Source organism: Cajanus cajan, chromosome 4, assembly GCF_000230855.2.
Source record: "Cajanus cajan strain Asha chromosome 4, NIPB_CcT2T_4, whole genome shotgun sequence".
Lineage (NCBI taxonomy): Eukaryota > Viridiplantae > Streptophyta > Magnoliopsida > Fabales > Fabaceae > Cajanus > Cajanus cajan.
Window position 1 is genome coordinate 2462611 of NC_138520.1, and position 21668 is coordinate 2484278.

Below are 21668 nucleotides of genomic sequence, written 5' to 3' on the forward strand. Positions count from 1 at the left end.
CCAAAATCTTATAAGGATGAATTGGAAAAGGAAAAATGAAATGAAAGAAATAGGCTTTTATTTATATTTTTAAAACACGAGTTTTTTTCCCCGTATTGAACAGTGCGTTTCATTCATTCTTCTGGTGTTTGTGGATTTTAAATAACTGTCTTGTCTTCTGCGATCGAGTTATATAGAATAGCTTCATATTTTATACTATAGGATTACACATGAATGTGTGTAATTTGACGTAAATATGGTGCGCGTGCTTTTGATCATGTTATACATGAAATAACTTACAAGAATGTCTAATCTTAATTAATCTAAACTGTGCTACAATAAGGAATGCAATAGCTAGCTTGCTAATTCTATTTGACCTATGTTTAACCATGAATACGATGATGCATGAAGCCTCGGTTACGTACATTATAACCCTAAACCTGCATGTTCCGATTGACACGTGTGAAGCGTCATGGTCCAGTTAGAAGGTCGCGGTTATTGTACTGTTGTTGTTCGTTATCGACGGTGCTGACAATGGTGGCGCCATGCTCAGCCATTTCTGTTTCTTCGGCCGTCGTTGGCCGTGGCGAAACATCCGGCGACTCTCCTGGACTCGCACCTAACGTTCGAGTTTCCGCTCGTCCCTTGGATGCTTTCTTCTTCAGAGCATTCTTATGCCACTGTTTCAGAGCCCTCGATGTTTGATCATCAAATATTGACTTCTTCATCGTTGATCCCATCTGAAATTTATGCATTTTTTTCTCCTTCAAACTTCACATTACAAATGGAGACCAAAACACACAAATATTAATAGTAGCATATGAAGAAAAGAAGCTAGTGAATGCACCTGTGTTACAAGTGCATAGAGTGGAAGTGTGACATAGCTGCAAACAACTTGAGCTCCTATCCTGCAAAATTTAATGAATAATGTTATTTCAATTACAAATTTTATATCCTCTTTTTTTAATAATGTGAAATCTTGTTTGTATGTGAATCAATATTATGTATGTCATAATATATCTTGCCATGTATTGACAATTCAAGTTGATACATAAATATATGTCAGTTGTTTTTCTTAAATCAATGATGTGGATTAAAGATTCTTAAATAGTTATAATAATTGCTTGTGTAACTGTTATGTTAAATGTAACTATTATCACTGCAAAAGGGACATGACGTACCCAAGAGCTACTCTGACAATCATGAGACTATCATCCTCGTAAAAGCAAGAAGCCCAACCAAATTCATACTGTGCCAGAAGGAAGTGTTTTAAGGTTTCTAGAATCAAATACACAATGGTGAATGAGAAAAAGAAAATTGGAAGCATGAACCGTTAATTACCCATGTCCACCAGAAGTACGTCAGCTCAAATGCATTCTGTGAAACAATTCATCAAGTTGTGAGAAATTCCTCAAATATTAATTCAGGATCTCAGATATGCTACTGAACTATTATTATAAAATGAAGAGTACCTGAAAGAGGACATAATGGATGAGATAAAGAACTAACTGAGGCCATGCAAACCAAAAATACTTGTCAGAGACTTGCACAAGAGGGATCCCCTGCACTACAGCATGCCTTTCTTTTATGTCAAGTGCCATTCGAGTGATAATTGCTTGAAGCTTTGTTCCAACAGCCAGAATCACCTTTAAGTTAATCAATTATCAGTCTTTTCTCTTTTTATCAAAACTCAAGTACAAACACTCACACAATTGGCAGTAAAGATATATCTGCAGAATAAACCACCAATTTCATCCTCAAACTATTACCTCAGTCCCTAATACTTCAATATTAAGAGACTACTTAGCATGATGTATCATACTTCTAGGATTACTTAATAGTTTTTTCTTATTCTAAGGAATATTTAAGAGGGGAAAAAAAAAGCATTTCAAGGATCAAATTGATATCTACTCACCAATAGTGGAAGAAAAGACACCCAGAATGAAGCATGCCATCCTGAAAAGAAGTTAGCAATTACGTTCAATCAGAAATTGAGTTCAAAATAAGGAAACCAATTGATAATTTGGCGAAAGACAAACCATGGACATTCACAAGCAAGAATAACACCACTGATGCCCAAAGAATTGGACTGCCAAAGCACAAATATACCCATTAGAAGAAACCAAAGATTAAAGGATTCAGGAACAAAGTATCCTACAAATGACTCCATAAGGCCAAATTTCTATAACACAAAATCAAAGTCTTAGCGAACTTGTCAAGATTACCTGATTCCTACAACTACCTTAAAGTCATCTTCTAATGACCTCTTGATATATTTCTGAAAATCAAACTTACTTCCGGGTGCTAAATGGACCTGCAAAAATGAAGGGGACATTAGTCAACGAAAAAGACAAAACTGTGAAAGCATAATACCGATGTTGCATTGTAAAAACCACTAACAGTCACAAAACCATGTCTCATGGTCAAATAGTCGGCCCTACGAACAGATCTGAAAAATTGTCGAAAGAAGCATACCTGAAAATTGACCAATAAAATATTATTGACTGTAATTAAACCAAAAACATGAAAAGACTAATAAATTGTAATGTTAATATCACACTTTTGTTCTCCATCTATCTTGGTATTCTGGTGCTTTAGATGTATTAGAACCATCTTGACTTCATTCATGAGTTGCTATTCATATGTACCAAAAACTAAAAGTAAAAAAAAACGAACCAACCTTTTCAATATACCAAGAATTGGTTTCACAAATAAACTTTATTTAAAAGAATGCAGCTCCAATATGTATCACAAAAGAATTAAGGAATGAATACTCTATAGGTGGGGACTGGGGAGATACAACTTTCTACACAAAAAACATAGGTTTGAGGTCTTCTGAGATGCCTCCGGTAACCACTTAATAATCTAATATTGGGAAGAGAGTTGTCAGTGATAATTGCTTACAAAATAGAAGGTAACTGGTGTTTTAGTCCAAAAACTGTTGTGATCCCTCACAAATGATGTCTCGTGAGTAAGCCTGAATCTTCTAGGATCTGAACAAATATAACACCCCCAATTCAGAAATTGAAGATGATAAAAAAAGTATGAGGCAAATTATGAATGAGTTATTGTTTTACCATTCAAGGCATCTTGATCCACGATATGGTCCTGTTCCCATGCCTTCCATCCACGAATCTGTCAGAAGGAAGAAAGGCTTTTACCTTTAGCTAAATATAACGAGAATCAAGATTTTTATGCCTGAATAAATACCAACCTTTGCTCTTCCAAGCGTCATTGTTATGGCACTGTATATCACATGGAAAACAGCCAAGAAAAATATAAAAATGTGCAACTGATGCAACCCGTTCACTGATATAAGAGGCACGTGCCCCTACACAACCAACATTCAATAGCATTAGTATTTCAATTGAACCATTGCAACTACTCCGATGTGGTGCAATCTGAAACCTTACTAGAAGTGGAAGTATCAATTATTTAAGTGTACTACATTTGAAACTACAAAGTTGTTTCAGCTTAACTAATAGTCTGAAATATGAATGTGATAAATACTCAAAAGAAGAGTTTTGTTATTCATGATGATCGTACTCATCTCAAACAGGATTACCTTGTTGGGTGGTCTCATACCAAACACAAAAGGTTGAAGGTTAATTGGGAAGAGTATATTACCAACTCACAACTGTGGCCTCCAGCTTCAGCACTTAGAAACCTACGTTCATATGATAAAAGCCTGCGGTGATGCTCTTCAGCTTCAGCCTCACCCCCCTCCTCTTCATGCGGTGCAGCTCCATGTTCGCCATGACCACCTCCACGCTTCTCAACGGGAAGACAGGGAAGCATCGTGTATGAAAACCTCTCCGGTATACACACTTTAGAAATGTAGTTTTGCCCAAATGTCAAGAGCAGGGAAATAAATCCCAAGATCATTAGCTCTGCATGCCAACCGAATAATTCATTATTAATTGATGGGAACAAACAAGACGTAAAAAATAAAAACATTACTGTTAATTGTGTCGCAATGAGTCTGCTCACCGGCCTTAATCTTCTCAAGAGCTTCTAGCAATGCATGTTTTTTTTTCTCTTCAAACATCTAGAACCAATAAAAACATGGACATTATTATGAATCATGATGACGTGAATCATGCATCATGTCCGAATCTATGAATAAAAAATGTACATTATTGTTATATATGTACCTTAGCGAATTTGTGTATGATTTTTTCCAAGAGTATAGAAATGATAACGATGATTGCGCAAACCGCAGCGACAGCCCATGTTGGCGTGAGATCTAGCTGCCTGGCGTCACCGCCTCCTCCTCCCGACATGAATGTTCAATTCTTGGCAAGAAAAAAGTTGTGACGGTGATGATTGATTATATTTATGTACGTATGAATGATAAGCAGAGTTTAATTAGAGTGTGGGTTGAATCTGAAATTGAGAACCATTGTTCCTCGTCGTGTGCAAAGACAAAATGGAACTGTTTTGCTATGTTGCAACATTCTAACCATCCCAAATGTACGGAGAGGAAGTACACACATCTGTCTCCCTATCAACCAATTTCGGTCCCGTCCATGTTTTTTTCTTGTAACTTAGCTTCCCCGCCTCTAGTTTTTTAATAATATATGATTATGAACCAAAGACAATAACAATAAGCATAATTAATGCAAACATCAGGCAAAAAAGTAAAAAGGATACAAACATTTCGCCGTTGCCGGGGATCGAACCCGGGTCGTCCGCGTGACAGGCGGAAATACTTACCACTATACTACAACGACTCAGATGCTATCATCAAACACATTAATTTTATTAATAATTTAAAAGTTCTATGACCACTTGCTTTTTATACCCAGTTCGGTGTGTTCACTTGTACTTGAAAGCTTTCAGTGTGAACCGAAATCACTTTTTTTCTTAAAAATTTTTCAATTAAAAAAAAAACAAAAATTAGTGTATAATGTTCGCGTTCTACATAAAATTACGGATAATTTTTCTTTTCCTCCCAAGGATGATGATACCTGGTCCTAATCCTAAACTAAGAATGATGATCAGATCAAATCAATTCGACAAATCCAATAATTCAAATTGAATCAATTATATTAATTTAGATTTTTTGTTTTGGATTCAACCAGAACCAAATCAATTAAATTTGAGATTGATTGATTTCGATATTAAATTTACACATTTAAAATTTAAACCGACCCAAACCAAATCAATTAATTTAATTTTTTTATTTGGTTAATAATTATATGTATGTATCATTTTGATTATTTTGAAGATATTTGTGTTACAATATGTATATTTTTTTTATTCTTTTTTTCAAATACTTAAAGAAATCAAGAAAAATTGTATTACAATATATTGAGTATTATTTTCACACATTATAGTAATACATCTGAAATCTTTAAGTAAATTAAGAAAAGAAACAAAAAAAAACTATATCAAAAATCTATCATTTTAGTTAATTTTTATAATTTATCAATTTAATTAATATTAGAAAATTTATTTACTTCAAGAAAAAATATTATTTACTTATTTAAAAAAATCATTGGATATACGATGATCCAAACCAAATAAATCCAATCAACATTATATTAATTTGATTAAAATTAAGCAAAATATATATATATAATCCAGACCAATTAAATTTTCACTCAAACTCAAAATAACCTAACCCAAAATAACCTAAACTATGAACCCTGATATCCTAATCCTAATAAAAGTTAAAGTACCACCAAGGACATTACTAAGGTTATAGTGATTTAACTTTAAAGGTTATAAACAACTAATTTAAAGTTAAAAACGTATCTGTTAATTTTAATAAGTGTTTGATTAAACTAATTGTTTTAATAATTAAAAACAATTATGACATAAATAAACATTTATATATACTTTTATATAAATTCATTTTTGCTCTATAAATTATAGACAAATATATTTTAATTAAATAGCTTATAAGGTATCTAAACTCTAAAATAGCTTATAGACTTGCAGAAATGGAATAAACTTGTGTGCTACACACTTGATTTTGATTATGCAGTCAAATAAGCTAAACGTCCACGTTCAAATTCAAACTTGAAATGCAATGATAGTGGTCAACATATTTGTACAGAAAGGGGTTGTGATCCATTAGCCGCTGTACAGAAAAGGGTTGTGATCCATTAGCCTGTACCTGTACAGATGGAAGGCGAATGCACTCATACAGTGGAAACAAGTGATAAGACGGACAATAAAAGTACATGATAACTTGTTTAGGGATTTTTCGAAAAAATCAAAAAAGGACAATAAATAGTTTCCGTAACAAATTAATGGTCAAGGATCGGAGGCAATCTAAGGGAACTTGCTTTGCTGAGAATAACCCGGAACAAACACGGGAAGCTGGCCACCCCTATGTGATCTACCTAGCTGAAAATCCCTTAATGTAGAATCTCTATCCGGTACACCAGGTACTGAACTGCTAATTCTTGTTCCTGTAGTTGGTTGTTCATTCACAACGGGACTGCCAAAAAATATAGAACGACCAGTGTACAACAACTCTGTTCCAGAAATCTGGGAACTGCCAGGACCTCTAGATGAGGATGATACAAAGCGCCCAGCTGCTTGATCCCAAAACACTGACGACCTTCTATTATCTGAAACAGCTAAGGTGTTACTTCTCATTGGTACTCGTGGCACATTATCGTGAACTGTATTCATATTCCCTTCGCTTTCTTTAGCTGATGAAGGAGACTGATTTCGTGAGGGTTGTTGATACATGGGGTTGAAATGGTCTCTGTTTAAATTTGGTTGCTGCATTGGTGAAGGAGTTAAGTTGGAGACTTGCGGACTGCTAAAGTTACTCATACTGTGTTGACATGATGCATCTATATCTTCCTTGCTTGCTTGACTATGAGCGTATGAGCTCTTGGAAGGAGATAACCTTGATGTCCCTGCAGTATCATATTTGTTATGAAATCCTCGATTGCTAATTGGGCTGCTTCTTCCACTCACATTGCTACTGGATAAGTGATCGACATCATACGCCTGAGGTCGAGAACTAATTGGACGAAGCACAGATGATGATGCTCTAGCTTTAGCAGCTGCCTTAGTTGCCTCATTAGAATCCAACTTTGCAAGTTTCCATGCACTTATTCGTACAGGGCGCTGGTTCAACCTTTTGCCTTTGTCAGGTGGCTGTACTGCATCTGGATCAACAGTTGAGGGTAGGCGTCCTGGCTCCAAATGTGGTATAATTTCATCCTGTTTATCCAAGGGCAGATAGTCAATCAACATAAAACAAGAACTTAATTTATTGCAGAAACTAAGAATGAACATAGTAGTTCATGTGACAGTTCTTATTACGTCATATATGATTCAGGCAATTACAGAGAAGGCAGTACCGGGTGATCCATAAAGATCCTTGGGGGTGTACACCAGGCACCTTTGTACTGCAAACTCATTCCAACAGAGCTTCTTCCGCTTATTGCAGTGACAGCTGAACTCGTAGGAGATGATGGTAGACTCTGCTGTTCACCCGCATCAACTGAAGGCCCAGGTGGTTCACTTAGAGTTCTCATGGCAACAACATACTCATAAGTTGTGATACCCTGTAAAAGAAAACGACAGCTTAGAATATACATGTCAAAAGGAGTAAAAGTTCATGAATATACCTTTCGTATCAGGATCATATGGAAAAAGAATAATTCTCCCAAAGGTACAGTTGCAAGGAATGAAACTGCCGTGCATATGGCCTGTCAAAGGATAGAAAATTATGTAAAACATTGCAATTCACATTTTGAAGTGCAAACTGGAAGAAAGAAATTCTTGGTAAAAAAACATTATCATTTTGAAACAATTAACCACTCAACTAGTTACCGATGTTCAGAGATTGGATAATGATGATTAATTGAAGTTTATTTTGAACAATTTTCGGCAAACACAACTGGTATCAGATTCAATCGAATGTTTTGTAACAAGAAACATTATTATATGCAATGGAGAGTTTGAAATACATAAGTTGACGTTTCAAGCCGAAAAAGATCTCCCATAAGTAGACAGAATCCAGCATTTTAAGTTACACATTTGATGAGCATCAATAGAAGACGCACATGAAAAAGTCTATTGAAAACCAATTATGCACGTTTCTTGCAATAGGAAAGTAACATTTGTCAGGTGAAGTTTATTTCAGTTTATCCTGTATAAAAACAAGAATAAAAATCTGAAAGAACAAGAGAGTGATTGTACCACTATAGTAGCAAATGGGACCCGAGAGAATCCAGCTCCAAGTTTTTCAGCTATCTGATTATCTGTACCTTTCTTATCAACGAAGCATCTGACAAGCACTGCAATCCCAACTCCACATTCAACTATAAGCTGTGACATGTATGAACATTATGTAAGAAAAATACAAAAATTATGATCTGGGAGTATTTTTCTATGTAAAACAGAAGGCCAAAAGGAAGTGGGGGCAAGGAACAAGATTCAGGATGAGAATCTTTATGTAACTTACCCAAACTAGGCTCACTGCCATAAGACACACAAACGTGATGTAATTCTTCTTTCCAACACAATTGTTCAACCACTGAAGAAAACAAAGAAAGTATATGATAATGAATTTTTGAAGAAACTATTATTGAAGGAAGACAACCAAGCAAGCTAAGACAAGTGCATGACTGTACACAACATCTCAAGTCCCAAACATAAACAAATTATAGTCTACTTCATAATTATATTGTCATAAATATAATCCAGTCTACATTGCCACTTGCAAGTATTACAAATAACTATCATGCATTGGAGACAATCAGACAAACAATAACTTTCAAAGGACGGAAGGAGGGGAAAAAATTCTGAAAGGGATGCTAACAAGTTTAAAAGTGAGCATTTAAAAGGTTGACCTTGCCTCTTTTTTTAATTATCAATTTTTTATTAGTATGACAATGGACCATTAGACCTCAGACAACATTGAGTATTTAACAAACCCAGTAACTGACTTGGTGTGGGACTAAAACACAACTTACCCGACAATGGTGATCAAATCCATCAACACATTTGTCACAACTTCGACAATGCTTACTAAACTTCCGCACCTGCAACATATAACTAAAAAGATGTAAATACATCATGGTTTTTCAATATTGTGGTGAGGCAAGTAAAGGATAGAAAACTCCCCAACTAGATATTTTTAAATATAAAAACAAGAAACTAAGTGAAATCAAGGTGGTATTTTATAATTATTTATATAAACAAAAAGTTAACACAAAAACATTTTCTCAAATCAGAGTCTCTGACCTACTATTTATTGAAAGGGGTTATATTTATTCTTGAAAAACATGAAGCATCAAAAAAGGGGTCTCTATAACAGAACTTTTTCTGTTCTGCCTATAATCATGGCAGTTTTGAAAATCAAAATTTGGATTTGTTTACTTAGAATCAAACTGCATTGTGATTTATGAAACCGTATAAATTATATTTCTCTCTCTATTTTCCTTTCATCACTTGTTTTTCTCCTTTTGGCTTTATTTGAAGCAGTAATGAAAAATAAAATAAGATTTTTCAGAAAGCTTGTGCCAACCTCAGCATTGCACAAAGTGCAGAATAAAGCATCCTCTTCTCCAGATTGTTGCTGTAGAATAATATCTTCATTACTGCGGCAATCTTCTCTAACAAGGAAACTACAGAAGAAACATCCAACTTTGGAGCACCAATTTGAATTGTGCCTATCAGACATCTCTTCATCCTTTAGTCCTATCTTGCTGGGTTCTGAAATAGGAGAAGCAAATCTTAAATAAACAATCAAATTACACTGGAAATTGCAATTAGAGGCACGGGAAATCATCAATTGTTGTCATCATATCCTAATATAATCCAGACGAGTTTCATTGTCAAATCAATTAAGATAATAAATTCATGACAAAGACAATTTGTTCTATATGCCATATAGGAGATGGCAAACAAAGTAGCTATAAATTCATAATTTCATCGAACAAGTGAAAAACTAAATGAGCAGTGTAACCAAACCTACAAGAAGTCATAAATAAATCTGTTGAATCTGATTTACGGTTTGTGTGGAGCCATTAACAATCACCATCGTAGTCCAACAACGTAACTACTGTATAATTAAATTCAGTGTGATTCTTTAATTTTGGTGGTCTAGCACTGTTCATAAAACAAAATAAAACAAAAAATATATACTAAATTAATGAGAACTGTCAACAGTTGAGAGAGAACAATCTCATAGAACGAATTCCATGTGTTTGAATTACACAACATGACAAATATTTATATCTAGAGACATAAATACAAGGATAATGGCAAGAATATACAGTTACTCTAATTAACATAATTACATAATGTATAATCTGCCTTATTCCTATAAAACATTATTTTGCAACAAATATGATCCCAAGAATAAACTTAAAAATACGAAAATCATATCAATAGATGCCAGTAGCATTCAGAGTCCAACCTGCCAATTCTTCATCAAGTTTTGATCTGTTCTTGGATGTCTTGTCACAATCAAGCATTACTCCCTGGTCAGCAGGATCAATGGCAGTGCATCGAACATATAGAAAGAATACAGAGAGAGCCTGAAGTTTAACATTTAAGTACAAGTCAATGAAGGAATATTGAATCCCATTTTTTAGAAATAACCTTCCATATGAAACACACAAGATTGCTTACCAGTAGAGAGTAAACACCAAGAGCCACATATTCATAGATATCCTTTCCAAGGAAAGGGGCAAAGAAGGCATAATATGCAATAGATAGCAAGAAAAACACTGTTATAGCCACGACCTGTTCATGAATCATAAGCTTAATGAGAATACACTAATCTTGGATTGTAAAACATGAAATCAAAATAACACCAGGCAGTTTGCATCATTGTGTAAACATTCATCACATCTACAAAAGAATACGCTGAAGGGTTGAATTTTAATTCTTAATAACGCCATTCCAATTAGACGTTGACTCTCGAACTTATCTTTCTGCAAATGAGAATATTACGAAAAACACTAAATCCATAACCTGGAATGATGTTAAAGTAATTGATGTGGTTTCAGTACTGACAAAAAAAAAAGAAAAAAAAAAGATGTTTGGCAAATGGATATTGGAGTCGAAAAACAGAAACCGTCAGAAAGTGAGAGAGGGAAAAGGCGCGGACACAGCATATACGACAAAGCGCATGAGATTCGGCATAAAATTAGAACATGGAAGAAAGTGAGAGGCAAAAATAGGAAAATTAGCGGCGAAAAGACGTAGAGGAGAACAATGCAGTAGGATTAAACGGGAAAGAGGGTAAAGGCGAAAGTCAAAAGGTAGAAGAAGGTGGAAAATGAGAAGAAACAAAAAGCATTGAAAGAGTAGCGACCTGAAAAGTGTGAAAGGGGAGTTCCCATCCATGACGCCTAGCCATGACGGAATGAAAACCTCTCTAAGGGACTACCAAATCGGAAGCATTTCCGCACAGAAGGAGCATCAAAGTGAAGACTGATTCTGAATTCTTAGGCTAGGGTTTGCCAAGTCAAATTCAAGGAAGAGAGAGGGAGAAACAAGACTCTCACTCACTCACTCTCCCACTATTCTTATAGATTAATATTATTATATTTATTATCGTTAGTTGGAGTAATCTATCATATTATATACTCACTGCTTTCAACTTTCAAGGTGGACCCTATTCATTTCACTGTTTCGCTTCACTCCTACTCCTTCTTCCTTACACAACTTGCTCCAAACAAAATTGCAACATATTGGAATCAAAGTTTTTTTTTTTTTATTAAAAATATAATAGCACATTCTTTTATATAACTTTAATATAGTTTTTAATAAAAAATTACATATCAATTTTTAACCAGTATTTTATGAGCACTAATTATAAAAGACCCTATAAAAATAAATTGAAAAAATATAAATTGTTTGCTTTTTATTATTAATCGATCATAAATTATGTTAGTTATAACTTTTAAAATAGTTTATTGAAAATTAAAAAAAAAAATCCACCAAACATGGTATATTTTTTTATATTACTGTTTTTAAAATTATTTTATTATTGGTATAAAATATCTATTATTATATTAATAATTAATCTCTACTCAAAAATTTAGTTGACTATCTTTAGTTAAATCTCCCTTTCCAATTTATTTTTTATCCACAAAATTTAAATCTAATTTTTTTTTTAATTTAAGAAGACCAAGTTTAAGTTTAGCCGGTGCAACTACATGTTAGATTTTATATTGTTGGTGTATTTGATCGAAAAATACTTTTAGTATATGGGCACATGAAAATACCTACATAAAATATAAAATAATTTAAATGATTTATTAAAAAGATACACTAATTTGGCATGGGAGACTACATGTTTTATCTTGCGGATAAATATGAGATAAAATATCATTAAGATTTCTTTGGTGTCTTTCAAACATATGAAGGAGGTAAATCTCTATGTTCGAAGGAATAATATTGGTGTTTCAGTTGGGAGAATGTGTTTGGATTAGTCTAGTTATTCAATTAAACTCAAAGCATTCAAAAGTATATTTTTATCTTCTCTTATTCTAGGATTAGGGTTTTTATAGCTAATTTTTTATGGGTATATGAACCTTGAGAGTTTCAAAATTTGATAAGATAATTTAAGTATCATATATTAGCATATTACTTTGATTATTCAATATTAAATTTGGTTCAAATTTTGTAAGGTCGAATTAATTCTAACTTTCCTTAGACATGGTTAATAAAACACATACTAAGTAATAGAGGTCGATTTAATACTATTTATCTCATATTCTATCTTTGATCGATTTGGTTAAGTGATCAAGTTGATTTTAACCCAACTTGTGCAATAGATCTGATATTCTACTATTCATCATCCTCTTATATCATCTTAACGGATCCAAGTCAGATTATATCTAACATGATACACATGGTAATAAAGAAAAAAAATTATTGGGATTTTACAAAATTAAAAACTTTCTTACAAGGATACTTAATTAGTAGTTGTCAAACTATATTGCTTAGTTATAAATGTTTTTTCATGTGTTGAAATGGTAGACATGGAATAATATTCCATGACTACTGGACAAAGAGTAAAAGACATGCATGTTAAGAATTCTCAAATCAAACATCATTATTCGTTTAGTGGTTAGTCAAAGTGTAGTAGTACCCCATCTGACACCAGAGAATTTTCTTGAATATGTCCCACCAAAATAAGATTTTATTGGTCACATGAATGTTGAACTCACATTATAGGAAATGTAAGTTTGAATTAGATCTTAGATCATTTATATCAATAAATGATAACAGTAAAAATAGTTTACAAAAATATTTTCCCAAAAAAAATAAACTTTTTTATTGAACACTTTTTATATTATGTTGCTATTAGTAGAATTAAGACACTTAATACCTCTATATCTTTTGTATAGTAATTTTGTGAAAAAAAGTGATGATTCATAATTATTCATCATGAATGATAAAAAAAATTATAAATTAACTAAAAAAATTGTTATACACTTAGTGAAATTCAGGTACTTAAAAAAAAGATAAATATTTAAATATTTTGATAAAATAAAACAAGACAAAAGATTCATACAAAAATAAAAATCAAAACAGTTCCTTGAAAAAATTATATCACTTCTGTGTAATGGATAGATAAAAACCTTTACATCAACTCTCTTAAATAATGTTTATATGGCCATAAATTATACGTGTTAGGTGTCACGTATATACATGTCGGTTAGAGACGGGGTGATATAATAATATATCAATATTCCATGAAATAAACTTTGACTTGGAGAAAATCCCTATTTGAATGTGATTGTTACGTTTCCACCTAATGTTGCATTTTGTCTCGATGAGATTGTTCTTGTATGGATCATATGATGGTTAAGAAGTGATGTTTTTGGAGTTTAATTTTTGTGTGTTATTAGTGTAAAGGTTTTCAAATAGATATTATAAAATTTAATAATGTTATTATATAATAATTTATAGTTATATGATAGTATAAATTTTATTTTTTTAATGAAGTCAAAAGAGGGACATATTAATTACTAATTCAATTCGATGATAACTTTAATTTAATATAATTTAAAAATAAACCATAAAAATTTTCTTTACGTAATTAGTGAAATACTTTGATGACTAGCTTTCTTCTAATGCTATAGTATAATAACTTTATTTATTATCAACCTGAAGCAATGGAATTTTTTATTATCTAAAATTCTTAATGAATAAATAATTATTTAATGTGCCGTCCTACTTAGAACATAATGATTTGGAATCTTCTAACTAATCATTTTTTTGTTAAGAGGCATTGCTTCCGATGTCACTTTCATATGATAGTGACAAAAGCAATACCGTGAGTTGCTGAAACTTGGTAGCAACGCCTAATAATATGCCGAAAACATCTTTCGTCTATAGACAACAGAAAGAGAAAAGCATACCGATTTGACTTACCAACCGCAATTGGATTATTTAATGCTTTTGCTGTTTGGCAGATCAATTTTCCTTAAAAAGTTGTCAAACAAAAAAATATATATTTAAAGTTATGTACAAGTTTCCATTTTTTAAAAGAGAAAAATAGTTATATATATAATTGAGATAATTTCAGAATAAGAATTAATGATTAATCTCTATAAATACTCAAATTCATATAAAGGGATTAAATTTAGTGTAAAATATTTAAGAAAATTGTTAGAGGTCACAAGATCGAAAAGAAAGTGCAAATTAATGGATAAAAAACAAAATTTTCATGATCTTATTGTTTGTTGAGATAATTTGGCTTTAAAAAGTTTTAAATTCAAAACAAAATGATCATTTAGGCTTCGGTCAAAGACGATTCAATACACAATACACGTCGCACATAATTGGCAACATTGGATCTAATATGTATTGACTTATATATAAATATTTTATATGATTTTATATTCTTTGAATTTATCATATTTTAAAATTAAATATTCATTGTCTTATTTGCAAGGTCGCAAAACTTAAGGGACTATAGACGTTTACAAACTCTTTTTAGCTAAGTTAAGGGGTTAAGTTAATAGTTTTTCTAAAAGAGCAAATATAGATTATAGATTATGTATATTTGTAATTTGTTTGCCAACAAAAAACTAGGTACTTAGTCAACACTAATATTTTGCGGCTATTATAGCATCAACTTATAGTTGGCATTAATAATGTTAATTTTAATTAACTTAATATAGAATAAGTGAAATCAAATATTAGGGTCCATCTTATTTAATTTCTTAGTTTTCATATTAATGTTTGTTAAACCAAAATTACTAAGTTTCAATAGATAAAAATGTTAAAAAAAATAGTTTCAAATAATTTTGTTCATATAATATCAACTCAAAATCAATACTAAAATTATATTTAGTGACAATTTTTTCCAATTAGCATCAATTTTTGAAAAAAATAATAAGATTGTCACATACAAGATATAAGTTATATGATCAAAATGGAAAAAAGGCATTAAAAATTATCTATAATCATAAAGTCAAGTTTTGTTGTATCATTGTACGACTAATTATACTTTATTATTTTGATATAACTAGAACATGTAATTATCTTCCACCAAACCAATACATTTAGGACTAAGTAGCATTTTCGGTTATAACTAGTAATTCATTTCCAAATTAAAGATTATGGATTAAAACCAAATTTGTTTATTTCATAGAATAAAAATAATAATTTAAAAATTAATAAAAAAATATATCGTAAACAAACTCAAAATTCACTTATAAATATATTAACATATATTAATAATAGATAAATATATTAAAAATCATAATAACATAAAAATGTTATCAATTATAAACATAATATCCGTACATAACACCATAAGTATCCTAATTATTATGTAAACCTCGCTTGGCTTATAACTATTATTATTTTAACAATGTCTTAAAAGAATGTGCACGAGAAAAAAAAAAAAAAAAACCTAGCTACACCGGTATTTAAATATGAGTTAATAACCTATATAATGTTAGTGTAAAGTTTTTTTTACACCGGCAACTAATTATATCTTTTAATTATGCCATGTTACTATAAAAACACATTTACCTTTAACAGTGACATGACACAATTAAAAGATATAATTGGTTATCAGTGTAAAAAAAAATTACATTAACGGTGTATAAGTAATTAACTCTTTGAATATTAGCTTGGGGGAAGGTTGGGCAGGCCAAGACTCTTATGGAAAGCTATACTGCTATGCTATTATTTTGAGCACAAACCATTAATTAATTCTCAATTAAAGCTTCTCAAATGAAAAATCGATATCATGAGTTAGTCCATTATTCCTTGGAGGTTGATGTGTTTGTGTTATTTCATTTTGTTGGTGTGAGGATCCCTCTGTCTCAGACAAGTCAGTATCAGATTGGTACGATCGTGGAGAATAGAGAACACTGTCCATTTCTATGTGGCTGTGGCTTGGCTTTGACTTGTGAAGCAAATGCAGTGGTGATGTCCCGTGGCTTGGTGTTGTTTCTCCTGAAGCTATTTCTATCCCTGCTTTCCTTAACTTCCTCTTATCCTTTGCTGTCTTTTGCCATTTCTTAAGTGCCTTTGCTGTTTGCTCCTCAAATATTGCTTTCTTCATGTGAGACCCCATCTACAAGTTTCTTAACATCTTGGTCAGACTCTACAACCCTAATAACTTTACTACTTTTATTCTATAATAATATATATATGCTTAGTTTCAAATTGTTCACCTGTGTTACTAGGGAATAGAGAGGAAATGTTATGTAACTGCATACAATTTGCAAGGCTATCCCAAGGACAACCCTTGTTAGTATTAATGGCAAGTTTTCATGGAAGCAAGATGTGATCTTAAACTCATACTGCACATCATTAGAAAACAATGAATGAATACCCTATATTTGAAATTGAAACCCCAAAACTTGAAATTTCTCAAAATGCTTACCCATGTCCACAAGAAAAAGGCTATTTGGAAGGCGTTCTGCAAAGGTACAAATAAATAAATAATTTAGAATGAAACTGGACTGAAAAATATTTATGTATAGATTAGACACGAATTGAAATTATCACCTCGAATAAGGTAAAATGGATTAAGAAGATAATCCACTGAGGCTTGTTAAACCAAAAGTACTTATTGTTTGGCTCTACAACAGGTACTCCTCTAACAATTGTGGTTCGATCTTGGATTTCTTGGGCCATTTCCATGATTATAAGTTCCAGCTTCATGCCCACCAATAAAAGTATCTGCAAAGCAATGAAGTTGTTAACTTTCATGTTAATAATAATCAACAACTTTTCAATTACGAGTTTTCTTAATTACCACTAGCGGCGCTAATGATAGCCAAGTGAGCGTGTACCATTCTGCAGAAGTAAAGTTAAAAGTAATTAAACCAAACACTTGAATGACAACATTGCGTGTGTGAGTTGGATAGTTAAGAGAGAGTTACTGTAAACGTTGACAAGCAGAAAGATGATTGCAAAAGCCCATAGCGGAATACTGCAAAACAGAAACTAATACAGTAAAATGAAAACAGAAAACGAAAAACACTTGAAGATTAATGCGTTCGTGACTACCTTATGCCTACAACCACTTTGAAGTCGTCTTCCATGGATCTTTTAATGTATTTTTGGAAGTCAAATTTGGTATTGGGAGCAAAATGTGCCTGCATGTGATAAATTTGACAAATTGAATTAATTAAAAACAGTAGCATTTATGCATACATGTAAGCTTAGGCACCCACGTTAATAAATCCGTGCCGCATAGTCATGTAATCCACTTTAGTCACAGACGCAAAGAATTGCCTAAAGAATGCCACCTACAAAAACATGCAAATTAAAGGTTTATTAATTGTATTGTATAAATAGAACTATTTTATTTTTGTTGATGTGGAAGAATGGATGAAATGAAACTCACTATCCATCGAATTCCTGGCATCCTAGACCAACCAGAGTGACGCCTAACGAATGATGTTTGATGCGCAAACCTGAACCTTGCAGGATCTGCCATAATAATGAAAATACTATAACATAGAGGTCCATTTTATGTTATATATATATATATATATATATATATATATATATATATATATATATATATATTGTACTATCCGTATCGCGAAGCCGAGTTTGAGCTCGGCACTAAAACGCTAAATGACATCAGATATACGTCACATGACGTCGGCCAAAGCAGAGACCCACTACACATCTGGCTAAGACCAACCTCAGGTCCCAATATCCTTGCATAAGTGGAAAATCCTAATTCACGTCAAAGTACATGCACTATATTATGAGACGACTACATCAAAGACTAAGTTTAGCATCAAAATCTTTTTTGCAGATACTACCCCCACTTCGGAGCAGCCGACGTATGAGACTCATCAATCTTACCTAACAGATCGTCCTCCTTAACCGATCTCCGGTAAGAATATATATATATATATGTTTACTATAAACCGTCTTACAAAATACAATAAGAATTACCATTTGTAAATTGATACTCCAGGGAGGTTGTTTCCGCTTCCCAAGCCTTCCATTTCTTCATCTGCAAAAGAATGTCATTCTCTTAATTATTATTATTCGCGGGTCTAGGCGATTTGGGTCACTATTTATTTTTTGTAAAATAATAATAATAATTTTTTTCTATAAACATAATATACATAGTATTTTTAAATTGATAATTAATAATTAATTTGTATTTGTGAAATGTGATTTTTGCTAATCAAATATTATTTTAAAAAAACTAAATAAATAAATGATTTTGGAAACAATTGTGTAGCTTTCACTTTTTTTTTTCTTCCGCTACCATATCCCTCTCTAATAATCTTCATTATTTGTTACTTTTTATTTCTTGATTTTTTCTCTCCAACAATCAAGATATCAACCGACTCGTCTTTATTATTTTGTAAGCACTATTTTGTTTGTACTCTTAATTTCAATAATTTTTAAACTTCAATTTTTTTTCTTCTTTATCTTCAATATTACATGCATTAAATTTAAAGTTGAGAATTTTATGAAGACATCATTTCTAAAGAAATAATATTTCAATGAATTATTAATTAGAAACACTACATTTTTTTTATTATTACTATTTTGAAATTGTGTTTTTTGTTCTTGAACAGAAAGTAAAAAAAATTTCTAAAACCTACTTTTTAAAAGAAAAAAAAACAATACACTTCTAAAAAGTACATTTTCTACAAATATTTTTTTAAAACAATTTTTTTAAAAAAAATAAATAAGTAAAAAAGATCTATTATAAATTAATAGAGATGTATATAAAAAAAAATATAAAAAAACTTTTATTTTTCCTTCCGGTATAAGCCCACAGACTCATTATGACCCAGAGCGGGCCACAAATCTGAGCTCTAATTAGGCCCAAAGATTATGGATGCAATGCGGGCAATTACTCTAATTCGACAATTTGCGTAATTGCATCCAGATTTTATATATATAAAAGTTAATCACAATGTTAAATTTTTTACACAACTAATTATATCTTTTAATTATGTCATGTCACTATAAATATATTTATTTTTAATTATGACATGATATAATTAAAAGATATAACTTGTTGTCAGTGAGAGTGTTAGTTGATTAACTTTATATATAATACGCAAACTGTCCTTAAATAACTGTTTCGAAAAACTCAATTTATATATTTCTAATCGAGTATTTCGCAATGTATATATATCCGGATTGGTGTTCTCGACTCAATATATTGCATCTGAATTGAGTATTTTGAAAAGCAATATATGCAAAATATAGAAATCTATTTTGGATTTACGTTTCTTAATATCAATATTATTTATATAACTCATCGTTAATGTTTTAAAATTCTTAAATTAAAGCATATAAAGAAGTAAAAATATTGTTGAGTCAAAAGTGAGAGGACTTATAGTTTGGCCGGCCCTGGTATTAATTCGTATTCATGCATATCAAGAAACAAAGACAAGTGATATTAATAATTTGTAATATGATTTCATCCTTTAATTTATAATTAGTGGTTTTGACGTGGGTTATTTGAAAAAATAAACTTACTTTTGCTCGGGCTAGCACCATAGTCATGACGCTGTAAAAAATGTGAAAAACAGCCAGCACGAATATAAATATATGTAACTGATGCACCCCTGACTGAGATATCAAAGGCACTTTACCCTGCTCAAAAAATACACCATTTAATTAATTATTAGCATTTAATAACTGAATAATAAAAAGGGGTACGAGAACATATATAATCATATATTTATTATTTATGTTAATTTCTCACTTGTGAGCAAGAGTCACCACCACCAGACGCAGCTTCTAAAACTCGACGCCATTCCACGCTCTCGTCCAAAGAAAGTAGTCTCCTTCTGCCATTTGAGTCATCATCTGGTTTCACCTTCTTGCATGGCAGCATGGTGTCACCAAATGATTCAGGAATGCATATCTTTGCAACATACTTTGTACCAAACGTAAGTAATAGGGATATGAATCCTAGCAACATTAATTCTGCAAACAAAACAAAACAAAATCACTAATTAATGTGTATTGAATCCTAGCTAGTAACATCAATTCGCCTCATTCTAATTTTACTTACCCGCTTTGATTTTCTCCAACGCTTCATTCATGGCCTTCTTATGTCGTTTTTGAAACCACTGTGGCCATAAATTAATTAATTTCCAAAGTACCAATTTAGAGTATACGCTAAAAACTAATTAAAATAAACATGCATGCACGTACCTTTCCAAGTGAATGGATTCCATGTTCAATTATGACAGAGATAATGACAAAAACTGAACAAACAACAGCTACTGCCCATGTGGGTGTTGCCTGCAAGCTTCTTTCTCCAGAAGCTGCAACAGCCATATGTACTCTCTTCTCTCAAACAACCAATTTCTCTTGCTAACCTCCTTGACCTTAGTTTATATATATGTGTTAGTTAAGGATGCTATATATATTAGTATATATCTAGAGAATGATGTTTTGTCATATGCTTCCAGGTTTATCCGTCGAAATCATAGTTATTATTATTGTTGTGAGAGAACCACATATACTTTAGAAAATAAGACATTATTAACATATAAACATTAAAATATAACATTAATGTTAAAGCCGGCCTTTGGAAGATTTACATTTACACGAATAAGTTTGTGTTGTTTTATAATCATCATTTTTTGAATTAGGGTTTAAAAGTTAATATATATTATTTATCCGAACAACATGTGTGTAATATAATATAATATATAGTTTGAATTAATTATCATTCATAGCTGAGGAAAGGTTCTGGTGATTCAATTAATTATTCATTTAGTTCGCAGCAGGTCTTGTTATTCACTTGTTTGTACTATTATGCGTGGAGTCTTATTCATCCATCGGTTCTCAGTGATGAAATATTCTTGATGGTTGATGATGATGGCATAAACTTAAGACGAGTGGGATCCTAGGAGATACCGCAGCCAAGAGTATATTTTAATGTTGGATTACACTTAATTTAATTCAGTTATCATTTTGTTTGTTATGTTTTATAATTAGGATGAGGACGTACAAAAATAAATTTCGAAAACAATTCAAACTCTACCAATTATCATCACAAGCTTTATTAAAATTGATAATTATTACATATATATCATCGATCAATTTATTTTGAAAATTAGATATTAGTTTTTGAAAAATACTATAAAGCATATATATATATGTACTTGATTAAAAATAAAAGTTGAGATTGTGACTTGTTTTGTTCAATTTGACTAATTCAAGAATCCTCAAAAGAGAGGTTCTCTTGGTTTGTTGAATTTGACTAATTCAAG

At 31.6% G+C, this 21668-nt stretch overlaps 3 protein-coding genes and 1 non-coding gene across 4 annotated transcripts; all 4 read right to left on the minus strand.

Moving 5' to 3' along the window:
• Window positions 1–164: 164 nt before the first annotated feature.
• LOC109802913 (MLO-like protein 9) lies at window positions 165–4487 on the minus strand. The gene is made up of 15 exons (XM_020364327.3): window positions 4134–4487; window positions 3970–4027; window positions 3607–3869; window positions 3194–3310; window positions 3057–3114; window positions 2884–2972; window positions 2380–2454; window positions 2205–2293; window positions 2019–2068; window positions 1895–1935; window positions 1452–1625; window positions 1321–1356; window positions 1161–1228; window positions 827–887; window positions 165–719 (listed from the first exon to the last, which is right to left on the minus strand). Exons 1-15 carry the CDS (start codon window positions 4260–4262, stop codon window positions 450–452), a joined length of 1578 nt encoding a protein of 525 aa, XP_020219916.1. The 5' UTR covers window positions 4263–4487; the 3' UTR covers window positions 165–449.
• A 153-nt stretch (window positions 4488–4640) lies between these two features.
• Window positions 4641–4712, minus strand: TRNAD-GUC (transfer RNA aspartic acid (anticodon GUC)). The gene has a single exon. It is a non-coding gene; the product is annotated as a tRNA-Asp (tRNA).
• Window positions 4713–5928: 1216 nt separating this feature from the next.
• LOC109802993 (DHHC-type zinc finger family protein) lies at window positions 5929–11510 on the minus strand. The gene is made up of 10 exons (XM_020364439.3): window positions 11282–11510; window positions 10594–10707; window positions 10379–10499; window positions 9485–9672; window positions 8931–8999; window positions 8420–8491; window positions 8155–8283; window positions 7581–7661; window positions 7311–7517; window positions 5929–7170 (listed from the first exon to the last, which is right to left on the minus strand). Exons 1-10 carry the CDS (start codon window positions 11324–11326, stop codon window positions 6262–6264), a joined length of 1935 nt encoding a protein of 644 aa, XP_020220028.1. The 5' UTR covers window positions 11327–11510; the 3' UTR covers window positions 5929–6261.
• Window positions 11511–15694: 4184 nt separating this feature from the next.
• On the minus strand, window positions 15695–20988 carry LOC109802771 (MLO protein homolog 1). Its single transcript, XM_029272188.2, has 14 exons — window positions 20602–20988; window positions 20459–20516; window positions 20147–20370; window positions 19918–20034; window positions 18364–18424; window positions 17798–17883; window positions 17625–17699; window positions 17458–17546; window positions 17331–17380; window positions 17204–17244; window positions 16954–17127; window positions 16829–16864; window positions 16617–16745; window positions 15695–16516 (listed from the first exon to the last, which is right to left on the minus strand). The coding sequence occupies exons 1-14, from the start codon at window positions 20725–20727 to the stop codon at window positions 16157–16159; spliced, it is 1626 nt and encodes a 541-aa protein (XP_029128021.1). The 5' UTR covers window positions 20728–20988; the 3' UTR covers window positions 15695–16156.
• Window positions 20989–21668: the final 680 nt, after the last annotated feature.

Bases quoted from the DNA above. Each gene is read 5' to 3' on its own strand.
- LOC109802993 (XM_020364439.3), bottom strand. From the start codon at position 11,326: ATGGCTAGGCGTCATGGATGGGAACTCCCCTTTCACACTTTTCAG. The intron at 7,662-8,154 runs GTACAATCACTC...ATCCTTTGACAG, and splicing joins TCCCATTTGCTACTATAGTG to GCCATATGCACGGCAGTTTC. The intron at 7,171-7,310 runs GTACTGCCTTCT...TTGGATAAACAG, and splicing joins GGATCTTTATGGATCACCCG to GATGAAATTATACCACATTT.
- LOC109802913 (XM_020364327.3), bottom strand. From the start codon at position 4,262: ATGTCGGGAGGAGGAGGCGGTGACGCCAGGCAGCTAGATCTCACGCCA. The intron at 3,311-3,606 runs GTAATATACTCT...TTGGTTGTGTAG, and splicing joins GAGGCCACAGTTGTGAGTTG to GGGCACGTGCCTCTTATATC. The intron at 1,229-1,320 runs GTAATTAACGGT...CTTCTGGCACAG, and splicing joins CGTACTTCTGGTGGACATGG to TATGAATTTGGTTGGGCTTC.
- LOC109802771 (XM_029272188.2), bottom strand. From the start codon at position 20,727: ATGGCTGTTGCAGCTTCTGGAGAAAGAAGCTTGCAGGCAACACCCACA. The intron at 17,884-18,363 runs GTAATTCTTATT...TTATTATGGCAG, and splicing joins GGAGTATCAATTTACAAATG to ATCCTGCAAGGTTCAGGTTT. The intron at 17,547-17,624 runs GTGGGTGCCTAA...TATCACATGCAG, and splicing joins TGCGGCACGGATTTATTAAC to GCACATTTTGCTCCCAATAC.